At 37.8% G+C, this 12,361-nt stretch overlaps 1 protein-coding gene across 1 annotated transcript in view; it reads left to right on the forward strand.

Annotated features, from left to right (window-relative positions):
• BRAF (B-Raf proto-oncogene, serine/threonine kinase) overlaps positions 1–12,361 on the forward strand; it is an 81,610-nt gene that overhangs the window by 32,381 nt on the left and 36,868 nt on the right. Inside the window, exons 4-7 of the mRNA XM_056511287.1 lie at positions 8,013–8,116; positions 8,817–8,919; positions 10,161–10,309; positions 11,369–11,488. Coding sequence (XP_056367262.1) covers positions 8,013–8,116; positions 8,817–8,919; positions 10,161–10,309; positions 11,369–11,488 — 476 coding nt within the window. The remainder of the gene's footprint in view (positions 1–8,012; positions 8,117–8,816; positions 8,920–10,160; positions 10,310–11,368; positions 11,489–12,361) is intronic.

Here is a 12,361-nt window from a genome sequence, read left to right on the forward strand (position 1 = left end):
AAAAAGAAATAGATGCTGTACATGCTTTGGAAAAGCTTGGTGGCTTCCAAATACTTCAGCTGCCTGCAGATTCTTGATAGGATCAAATCATTGTGTGTTATCACCTCACCACAAAGTCAAAAAATTTCCATGGTAGCTTCTAAACCGAAAGTAATACTCTGGGTCACAAATAAAGTTACTCTTCCTTCTGTGTTCAACTACAGAATATTGTGTGGGTTTTGGTTGTTCTTTGTTTTGCCTTTTTTTGAAGCTTAAGAGTAATTAGAGGTCCTTTATTAAAAACTCAGCATAAATCTGGGCCAGTAAAGCTTTTTCACTTGGTTTTGTGTTGGTATGCTTCATATGCATCTCATAGTTACACATAGATTGGAAAGTTATTGGAAGTTCTCAAAATATGAATGTGAGACTGAGTTTTTAAAAGTGACAATTTCTATGTTCAAAGTTAAAGGAACTAAACAGGACTGAGAATGCTTGGGGACAGTTCTTAAGTGTCTCACTCTTGTCACACCTTGGTTTATTAGTACATCTGCCTTTTAATTAGGCAAGCAATCATGTGATCTTCTCTGCAGTCATGAAGACTAGAAGAATAAGCTATTTTTATTCTATGTAAATTCCTAGCATAAATTAATTCATCATGCATGCACAACTGGGATCCTTCAAATATTCTGTTTTTAAATCTGGTACTTGATTCATTTCTTTTGAGTTCAGATTTGCATCTTGCTTTCTGTAGTTGATGCTGTTTGTGCCTCAAGCTTGCTGAGTAGCAAGCACTGGATTTCTGTAGGCATTTAAGCTGCCCTACCAGTTTCACCTGTCAAGTATAAGGAAAATTCAGAGAAGGGGTGTTCAGGCAGCTGAATAAACCAGTTTCTTGCTTTTAATTACACACCTGGTTTGACATGATTAGGTTTTTCTAATCAAAAATAAAATTAAAACCTCCCATGTTATATCAAACATGCAACAGAAATTGAGTCTATTTTTAGCCTATGCCAATGGCTGGTTGCTGAATGTATATGAATACTTTGGAGTTTTGTGCATATTATTAACAGTCTGATGACATGAAATAAATGGTAGTTTACTTTCAAGTAAAATTCAGTTGATACTTCTGTATCACTAGGAAAATTTATTCTGTCACTTAGTAAATTGTTTTTTATCTTTCCTTGGGAGTTTTCTTTCTTTTGTCCTTCCAATTCTCTTCTCTCCTCCCCCTTGAGGAGGGAGTGAGCCACCAGCTGGGTGGTGCTTAGCTGCCTGCCAGGGATAACTCATCACAAGCTACCCTCAAATGCTGGATAAATTCAAAGGCACATGTGTTGAAAAGAGAATAATTTAATCCACTACAGTTTTATTGACACAGTGTTTTAGATTGCAAAGTGAAACAATATTGAAAACTTGCCATTGTAAAACTGATGACTTGTCATCTGGAATGCCATGTGCAGCATTGATTGCTGGTTTTTACTCAAGTAAAGGAGTGTTTAGTGATTCCTTATGAGATGGAAAGTCTGGCTGTAGAAAGTAAGAAATGCTATGAAAAAAATACTATTTGGAGCATGCTTCCTTTACCTCATAATGTGCTAGGCAGGCACTCAGTGAAATGGAATGCAAGTCACAAATCTGAAAATGGTCATAATAAATGTTTTAATTCCATGTTTAGTAAGTCATACTGCAATTCATTCTTCTTGTGTTGTTTAAGCAAACTAGCCAATGGGGTTTTAATATTTGGAAAAAGTGTGTGTACTACCTGAGGATGGAAGTACCCATTTGGTTTTAGAACCAATTGCAATAGTTTAGAGAAGGATGTGAATTTTAGCCCTTCTGCTGTAGTTTCTTGCCCCCATGCTGCTTTTAAAGCACTTGGAGGGTGATCAGCTGAGACAGGACTCTACTAAAGTGAGCTCTGGGTCTGACCTATTCAAAGATTTATTTAAACTGTTTTGTACCTTAATGCATGTGTGTTTTGGTTTGGAGAGCAGCCAGCTGACTTTTTTTGTCTCTTAAATAGAAACCACAAGGTCCTGGGGTTTCATGCCCATATAGTAGCTACAGATATTTTTCTAGATGAGCATTTCTTGCAAGTCTGAAGTCTAAAGTTGTATTTTCCAAGCTTTATTTCACTGGTAGATCATTGTCAGCCTTCACTGGTATTCACCCTAACTAAAATTTGAAGATGATGTGCTCTCTACTGTCCCCTTTAAAATGTTTAGTGCTCTTCTGAGCTCAGTTTGGGAGCTGTCTCTCAAAAGCTTTAAAAATTATATGTGGAGACCATTGATTAGGCACCACAGGTTTCATCCAGTGTGGTTGAGTGATGCTGTATTCTTGAGAAAATATTTCTGCACTGACATAAGTCAGTCTGTTGTGTTCTGCAAGTGAGTACACTTAATTGCATTGGAGGTGCCAATGTGTGCTGGTAACCCATGTCTTTGAAAGTTAAATGGAATGCATTTGATGGAATGGTAACAGCTTTGTAAAAAGGGTAAATTCTGCTCAATTTCCCTTGGAAACAAGATTTAATGCAATGAAACTGCCTCTCATTTGTCTCACTAATATGCTTCATTAAGAATGTGTTTTCTTGCTGCTTTCTCCTGGAAGCTGGACAGAGCTTCATGTCCTGATATCCAGAACAGCTGTTTCTGAAAGCTGTGCTCTTAGCTTTCTAGAGGATGTGATGTTCAGTGCCATTTTATGTTCTTTTTGCCACAAAGAAGGGTAATTTTATCTGTTAGTGCTGTAAGAAGTAGCTGACTAATTTGGTGGAATATTTGTCCTTTGTAGGTAAGATGAGAAATTAAATGTGGATCTCATGCTTGGATTTTACCAGAAAACCTGACCTGTTATTATTATTTGGCAAAAGTATAGTTGAGCCTGATTTTTTTCCCCAACACATTGAATTCTGTCAACATGTGGCTGAAATTTTTTTGTCCTGTGTATCAGGAATGGGGAGGAAAAAAAAAGTGATCTTTGAGGGTGTATCTATTGTGGTAAGCAAATAAATCCTTTGAAGTGATATTTCAAATCCATTCTACTTGGCATATTTCCACTTTTCTACCCAGTAGTCTGCTTGATTGTTTGGACTTGCTCTGAAGCTCTGAGGTATGTTACACATACCTTACATACCATACATAGGTTATACTTGGCTAAAGTGGCTGAACCACAGTGCTAGGCTGAGGGAAGAAGAAAGGCAGATAACTAGTTTGGAGAAGTACAATACTGGATATTCAGGGCTGAGCAGCTTTCACTTTCAGAGAATACCTTTGCATTGCTTTTTTGGGTGCTTCTGTCTCTTTATTGCTCTAAAACATTGGAAGCTACAGTGGTGTAAGGAAGCATTTTTAGCTTACTGGGACTATGCCAGTTTCTAGTCTGATGTTAGAAAAGTGATGTAAGAGTTATTTAGGGACGTAGCCCTGAATTTCTTACTGAATTGGGAATGACCTGATTTACAGAAATAAATGATTTATTATGCATTGCTTAAATACTTGTGGCTGCAGTACTAAATATATATCAATAATATTGTTACAAATACTGGCCCTAGAAATAGTTCAGGTGAGTGAGAGAAATGAGGGCATTAAAGGCTATAGTTCTGTTTAATATGTCTAGGTAAAACTGCTTTGAGAATTTCTACAATCTGGAATAATTTCCAGGTTTTTTTCTTGGGGCTTTTACATTTGCAAACTTGATCATGTGTTTTGGTGTTGCCCTGAATTGCTACTTGCCTAATTTAGGATGCTGAAGTAAATTATCTTTTCTGGTATGTTATTAGTCTATACACTGAGCATACCTTGCAGTCTGTTGGCAGCTTCTGCACTGTTTCTTAGTGTGATATAGCCCACACTTTCATACTCTTCATTTTTCAAACTTGCTTGCCGAATGAACTTTTTAAGTGCTATAAAAACCTAAGCCTTTTCTGATCTATGAATCTTTTATATATAAGTAACCTAAAAAGAAAGCCCTTAATCACAATTTGGAAGTACATTCCCTAGCTCAGTAACATGAGTTTCTAGGTGGTAACCATTGTGAAACATTTGGATTCTCTTAGTTACAAAACAGAGGGATCAGGAGATAAAGGATCAGTGCTAACAAAACGGGTTTTAAATATTAAACATTCTATGTTTCAATAAAATGCCAACTTTGTTCAGTGTTATTGGGTTGCAGGCATGAAATTGCTGTGTATTTTGGAGTAGATGAGAAATTTTCTCCTGGGGAAGTGATTTTGTTAAAAAATGCTGATGTGATTCAGTTAAAAGGCTCTGTGGGAATCCTGGCAGAGCTCTGATGGAATTGATAAACCCTCCTTGGAGCCTTCCTGCCGTGCTGGAGCTGGCAGGCACTGGGGGCTGCACCATGCAGGGCTCCTGCTCCCCTCCCAGCCTGTGGGGCCACACACCCTTCCTCTGCCTGGGGCTGACAGAAAAGCTGTTCCAAAACTCCTGCTTTGGAGTCAGCAGGAGCCTGCTAGCCAAGAAAAAAGAACTGGGTTTGGTTTTTCTAAAGACCGAGTTGGTCTCCAGATCACTTTCTTGGAGCTTGCTTTTTCTTTACCTTCCCCATAATTTGGGGGTGAAAAGAAGCTGGGGGCAAAAAGAGGTTTCAGAGGGAATGCCTTGCAGGGTGAGATTTCTGCTTTACAGCAGGGACTGAAGGAGGGGGCTGAAGGGCTGCATGCACAGATGGTGATAGACCGTGCTGTACCAGTCTGGGAAAATGATTAATCAATACTACAGGGACTTATTCTAGCACTAAGTTCTTTTAATTTGGCCTTATGTTTCTCTGCTCAGGAGTTCTGTAAGAGAATGTTCTAAATGTGATGCTGATTCAGGATCATGATGGTTTTTGAAAGTAATAAAAACAGTTCTTTGGGTTTGAGCTGGATCTTGATGCAAATGGCAGTGATGTTCTACCCATGTTTCTAATTGCAAGTTGCATAAATATGGCTTGGATTTTAATGAAGGGGTTTTGGGATAATAATACTGAGGAACAGCAAATGATAAGTGAGAAGGATGTTTAATGCACGTTTTCATAGTCTTACTGCACTTGTGTTGCTATAGGTAACCTTCATTCTGACACTTAGCAAATTTTGAGAGTTTGCATTCCCAACTTTATTGATCTCTTAAAAGAAACCCTGTAACTTCATAAATCTTCATACACCTTATTTTTTACAAAATTTAAAAGAAAAAAAATACCCCATCAGTGTAATTAACTAATAGCATTGGAACTTTAGGTTCCTGATGCATTTCTTTGCTTCATGAGTTACTGAAGGATGTCACCATCATTTATGGAGGATCAGTGCTAGAGGAAGAAAATGTTTTCCAGTGACCACAAGACTGCTCATCTCTTCTTTAATGTTAGCCATCTTTCCACTGCTTGACTTTCCTCCTTGTCCTTTTCCACTCCCTCACACAGGTCAAGATTTTACTAACCTGGTTTCTTTTAATACTTAGCTCTGTTGGAGTTTCCTGCCTAAGCTAGAACCTCTTTTTACTCTCTACTGGGTTCTATTGCTGCTCTTAGGCACTTGCTTGCCTCTGATGTTCCTTGTCCAAAAAATCACTTTTTTTCCCAATCACAACCTGAAAATTTCCTGTTCAGGATATACTCCCAGTACTTCCCCAGGTGTTGGCAAACAGTTCTCCCTGCAAGGTGGTTCATCACATCTTTTTTTGGTACCCTCAGCCTCAGCTCTTCAGTCTGTCCTCCCTCTGTCTTGTTTATTTAATTCCCACCAACCTGATGATCACAATTCCCTCTCCAAGTATGCACATGCTTTCCCTGCATGTTCAGTTCTTGAAGTTTGTCCTGACCCTCTCCTCCCATTTCTCCTTCATGCCCAGCCTCTTTCCTGGCTCTTTTCATTCCCCTTTTTGTCACCATCATCTGTCTGCCACCTTGGCAGTATTTCAGTTTCTTCTGCCGCTGTGGATATCAGTGGTGAAGTGACTGAGTTGCTGGAAAGGTAAACCTGAATTGTGTGTGGGGACTCAACCTCAATCCAGCAGGAGCTGTACTTGGAGGAAAAATAGCCTTGAGCTGAGGAACACTTGCTTCCTCCATCAAAATGTCTCCTGATTGGATCTAATGTATGTGGGAGGTTGGAGCACACCTGAAATCCTCAGATTCTAGTCAGATTCTTAAAAATATTTACTCTCTGTTTGTAAATATGTATGTTGGAGGCACATAGGAGGACACTGAGGGGAAAGACAGGTTCTTTTAGGGATCTTTGGCAGAATGATTATGGCACTAAATCATAGGGACAATTAAAGAGTACAGAATTTATTATTAGAATGGCATATGAGTTCTGCAAGTAGAATCAATATTGTGCAATTTAAAAGTACCTTATATAGACTTTATAATACAACTTCACTTATTTCTAATCAGCTTTGCAGATCAAGAAAAATCTTTAATACATGCTTTGTTGTATCAATACAACAATCATAATTTATACTGAACATTTGTATGAAAGAATGAGTCACACCCTCGATCCTTGGAGAAAGGACAGGAGTTACTTACTATGGATTTACTTAGAGTAATAAGAAGATGCATTAAAAAAGAAAGTAAAGTGTAAACCAAAGTCACCTAAGGCTGAATATTGAGATTGTAAAGTAGTATGCTATAGGATGTTTTTTTTCAAGGAATTAAGACAAATTAACTGTTTTTAAATGTCTGTGTTGACCAGATGACATGCACAAATATCATGTAAAGCAGCACTCTCACGTTAATGGGAGGAAGATGGTGAAGCAAAATATTCCTTTAACTTGTGTCTTCTGAAAGCACAGATGTTTGAGTTCTAGAAATGCAATATATAATGTAACCTCAAGTGGTTTTCACAAAGCTGCTTGAAGCAGGCTGCTACTTTGCACTGTCATGCTTAAGTAGGACATAGAGCCCCTAAATACCCATGGAAATTTAAATGCAGGGAACAAAAACTAGGCTCTGATCCAAAGCCAGTTGAAGCTGATTAAAAGACTGCTTTTGGCTACTGTGTGCTCTGGCTTAAGCCACTTGCAAGCTAGATTTGAGTTTCAGGTGTTCAGACAGACTTGTCAGGCTTAAGTTGGTGGTTTTTTCCTTCTGATTTGTGTTCAGGGTACTATCCATGATTATAGGAGCTATCCCAGTGTGTACAGTGTCTAAAGCCTCACATTTTCACTACTGAGCTCTAAAAACAGCTAGTAGATAATATTCAATACCTTAACTACACTTAATCACCAGATCATGTATTCTTCTTTTTTATAGCTTGACACTGTACACTGTTAAAACACAGGTATACCTAGAGATGATCTACTCACTTGTATAAGACATGCCTAGAATTAGAATAAAGGTGAGGAAAATACCTTTACATAGTATGCAGTTCTTGATTTGGCTAGTTTAAACGTGCTCCTCCATTTTTCCCATTCTGTTGGTTATCTAAACTTTTCAAGCCAGGAAACAGAAGAGAGCAGTATGTTTTTCATATAAGAAGTATCTGTAGAATTACAAATATAGGTTAAAGTGAGAGGTGATGGTCTGCCTGACTCAGATGACTGTTTTGTTTTACTTGTTTGCATGCTTATCTTCTGTTTTAGAAATACAAAATAAAATATTTACATTTTATAGTAATGCTTTCTTGAGTGCAGTCCAAGTTAGTTCCTTCACTTAATTTCACTTGGCATGTTTCCCCACTTATGTTCAGGCCAGCCTGTAAAATTCAAGCTGTATGTACTTCTCAGCTATCTGTGTGCTCTGTCTCCAGTTTCTTACAGTTGAGGAAGTTGGAAATTTGCTTTTGGAGTTGAGTGAAGGTTGTGTTCCAAATTAATAGAAGTGTAGAGCTTGTTGTCTCTTCTAGCTGAGCCCTTATATACTATTCAGCAATAAAATATTCCTTGGTACAAAAAAGGTTTTGGAGAACTCTGACCTACAATTCTGTAAAGCATCCTGAAAAGTGGATTTCAGCACTTTAGGGTCAAAATGTTTGCATCATTTTGGGGGGATAAATTTGAAATTAACTCATTTATTTTGTGTTTGACCTCTAGGTTCCAGCAAGATGTGGAGTGACAGTCCGAGACAGCCTAAAAAAAGCCCTGATGATGAGAGGTCTTATTCCAGAGTGCTGTGCTGTTTACAGAATACAAGATGGGTATGGTTTGCGTGGGATGCATTTTTGCTCTTAGAATCTCTTATTGAAGCTACACAGGATGGCCAGATCTATCCAGAAGCTGTTTACAAAGTTCAGAATTTTATGGTACTTTGCACTAAACAATTTGCACATTGTAGACATGTTGAAAAGAATGTCTGATTCCTAGGAAAAGGCTTGGCTGTAATATTGAGTAATATGAGATTATGGCAGAACACTTCATTTATCCAACTTATGCTAACCAAACAAATATTAAATAGGTTGTGTTAACTTACTGGTTTTGCTTCATTTGGATATAATGCATTCTTAACTAAAGATAGAGTTCCCTTGGGAGGAAAAAAAGTTTTCAGCCCTAAATAATTGTGTGTTATCTTCATGTACACAATTAGCCAACTCTGTGGACCTCTTACAAAACAGATACCTTCACAAACACTTCATTTGATCAAAAAGCCATCTGCCATGTAGGAAACAAGGAATTGGCCACTACTGGAGCTGGTTGAAAAAGTGCATTTCCTTCCTGCAGTTTGTCCAGGGAAGGTGTGCTTTGTTTGCTATGTACTGAGGTCTTGCTTCTAAAATTTCCTGCAATTAGGCTGGGTAGCAACCCCCCACAGTGTAACTTTTTAGCTGATCTCACAACTTTGGCAAGAGACATGCAAGGGCTTGTGTGCTGATGCTAATGAGAGGCTTATTTGCACTTTAGAGAGAAGAAGCCAATTGGCTGGGACACAGACATTTCCTGGCTCACTGGAGAGGAGTTGCATGTGGAAGTTTTGGAGAATGTGCCACTCACGACACACAATTTCGTATGTACTGGGTTTTGTGAGATGTTACATCAACTTTGTACTGTCAAATTCAAATTGCCAACTTGGAATATTTTGCATCTGTGGGATGTTGTGGGAGTTTTTAATCACAGTAGCTTAAGTGAATTAGATAGAATTGTATTTGAAATAAGTGATGCTAGAGTACTTGATCACCCTTAAAACTTTCACGTTTTGTTGGAATACACCCTCTAAAAATCTATAAATGTAGGGGGTTTATATCAGCACTGCATTGCAGAGCTGCAATAATAATCTACTATTTTTGTATTGCTGTATCTATAAAATGTATTCTGGGCCTCCCTGCTGGCTCTGCAGCAGCAATTAACTAATGAACTAACTATTCCCAGAGCAGTGCTGACATCATCAGTGATGCACTGCACAAATATGTTTTGACCTGATAAGGCACCAAGTAAATGGAAGCTGCTAAACAGAATCTGTGTAAATGTTTCCAGCTACATACAAAATCCTGGTAATAATGTTTGTCACATTGAGAAGAAAGACCTTCTGTTTCAGCTTAAAACATAGCAAAAGTCTCTCTGCAAGCTGATTCAACCTATTTAGCTCAAACAAGCTGTTTGGGTTATGGCTAGTTAGGTGAACTCTATAGGCTTACCATTTTTTTATATCCCTCTGAAACTCTGATTATTACATAGAATAAAAGAAGTAAGGTGTTTTTATGCTAGGTATTGCTAAATTTGAAAATTAACTAAATCATTTCCCTTTATAATTTGGGGAGAGTGCATGATCACCCTTCTGTGATTCTGAATGTTTCTGAGTTTCAGTTGTCAAAATTACAACTGTATGTGTAACCATACATTGAAGCCCTATATGTATATATGCCAGTGTGTATTTCCATCCTGTGATTATTAGAAATGTTCTTTGGCTTCTGGAAAAGTTAGAATGTGGAATAATATTTCAGCAGCTTTTTTTTAATAGGTTTTATCCAAATAATTTCTCAGTGTTGTCTAAAATGATAATAGTCAAGTTTTGCTTCAGGTTTTTTGCTCTTATTCTTACTGCTAGTGAGGTGAAGTATTAATTCCAAGAAACAGTTGAAAGAAAGTTTTGATGCATGAAAACTGTTTCAAAAAGGAGACGATCTCTCTGGTAAATCTGTTTGATGCATAAAATTGTAGCTCCAGCATCACAGAAGAGGTAAAAGCAAACAGCTTATCTTACAGGACTCTGTATAAGGAAGGTAACTGGGACTATTTTTGACCATGCAGGTACGAAAAACCTTCTTCACGTTGGCGTTCTGCGACTTCTGCCGGAAGCTGCTGTTCCAGGGCTTCCGCTGCCAGACCTGCGGCTACAAGTTCCACCAGCGCTGCAGTACTGAGGTGCCACTGATGTGTGTCAATTATGACCAGCTTGAGTAAGTAATCACAATTGGTTTTTCAACTTGAGCCTTTTGATAAGTGTACAGCTGTCGGTGATTTCTTGTGTTAAATCTGTAATTGAGGGAGTCAGAGGAGATGGCTGAAAAAAAAAATAGGAGCTCAACTGTTCTTGTGAGACTGCTTAATTGATACTGTTTTCTGTGCTAGCTCAGACAACCAGTTCATATTTTTTTGCTGGTCTATGAAGTGCTTTTTCTGAAGCATGAGTAGGGTTGCTGAGCACTTGAGTGTATCAGACAGACTATTCATTGTTCACAGTTGTTATTATTAATCAAAACTGGTTCTTTATCGTGTGATGGCTAAGGCCCCGTTTAAAATTTAGCTGTGGGTTTATTCTCTTTAACCTGAAAAAAAAGAAGACATTAGTTGATTGTAGTGAAATTGCAGTTGGTTTTACAATAATTGAAAATAAATCTGCTTGCAAGATTAATGCCTAGGTAAGAAACATGAAAGAGAATGACCCAAACAGTCCAGTGTTCTTGGATTGAGTTACTGATCTATTTGTGTAAGTCTTTGATGTAGATTTAGGATCTGGTGTAAACTGGCTCTGTTCTATTTGATTAGTTTCAGCAGAGGCTATTAAGTCTTTTAAATAGATTTTTGTATAAGGAATAATTTAAAATGCTATTTTTCTCCCCAAGAATGAATTTAATTTCAGTTTATTTTGGTATTTGTAACTGTTTCCATTGGCATCTCTGGAGTTTGTGCTCAGGGTGTAAGTTTATGTACTGTTAGATAGAAGTTGTGCATTCTTGAAGAACCAGATGTTTACAATTTCAACTGAAAGATGAAAAAACTAATTTCCACGAGGTTTCTATTTAAAGCATGATCTTTTGATCCTTTGTGAAGTAAATAATACTTTTAACAAATCTTACAGATTTAATCTGTTTGTGAGATCTTTATTTTCAAATTTAGAATTTAATCAATGAGGTTTATGGGATTTGGGGTCTTTTTTGTAGTTTTTGAGTATTATATTGTGAAACTTCTGGGTTTTGCACAAGTTAGGTTGTTTTTGTTTTGTTCTTGCCTCACAGTTTGCTGTTTGTCTCCAAGTTCTTTGAACATCACCCCATACCACCAGAGGAGGCCTCCTTAGGAGAGACCACTCCAGCATCTGGATCATACCCCTCAGTGCCCCCCTCAGATTCCGTTGGGTATGAACTTATTCCTGCTGTTTAATAAATAATTAATAACATAAAACTTCAGTACTGTGCTAAGAAACACTCAAAATACTGCTTTGCAGCTCTGCATTCATGTAATCTGGCTTCTCATGCAGGTATATCCACCTATGTTGGACTTAAAAGAAGTGAATGTCTTCATTCACACAAATTCTATAAATTAGTAATGAGCCTAGGTTAAATGTGTGTGTAACTGTCTGTAGAACTGGGCATTACCTGTTAAACTGATTTCTTCTAAGTGATTCCTTAGACCTGGTCTAAACTGGAAAGATTTTATTCTTAATATAAACCAAAATTATATCCTCACAAATTCTTTTAGTTGGTTATCAAATTGGAATTTATATGCTTTGAAGTGACATACCTCAGTTTCAGAATAAACCACATTACTCTAAGGCTGATGTAAACAGGTGCCAGCTCCAGGTTCATAATACTGCTTTGGTATCCTCCAGACCCTGTTACCTTCTTCCTGTTCATGTGGGGTGTACCAATAGCATGTTTGCTGCAGCTCCAGGTTTTGTAAAAGCACACCTCTAAAATTCACCATCCCCCAGTATTTCCAACAAAGATTCTGGGCCCTTTCTCCATGAAGAAATAAGAGACCATATTTAAATTATGTTCCCAGTAGCAAAGAGATCAATGACACCATCCACCATTAGGTAGTTGAATAAATGTCCAGGGAGTAACTCAGGGATGTATATCATGCTCAAGACATCTGGTGCATATTAATTAAGAACACCAAATACAGAAGCCTTCAGAAAACCATTCCCAGGACTTGTGTGGAGTTGAGCTGAATGTGGCAGAGAAGCTCTCTTGGATTAGTGAAAACTGTGCCTAAACCGAAGCAGAAAC

This window comes from Oenanthe melanoleuca, chromosome 1A (assembly GCF_029582105.1).
Source record: "Oenanthe melanoleuca isolate GR-GAL-2019-014 chromosome 1A, OMel1.0, whole genome shotgun sequence".
NCBI classification, from domain to species: Eukaryota; Metazoa; Chordata; class Aves; order Passeriformes; family Muscicapidae; genus Oenanthe; species Oenanthe melanoleuca.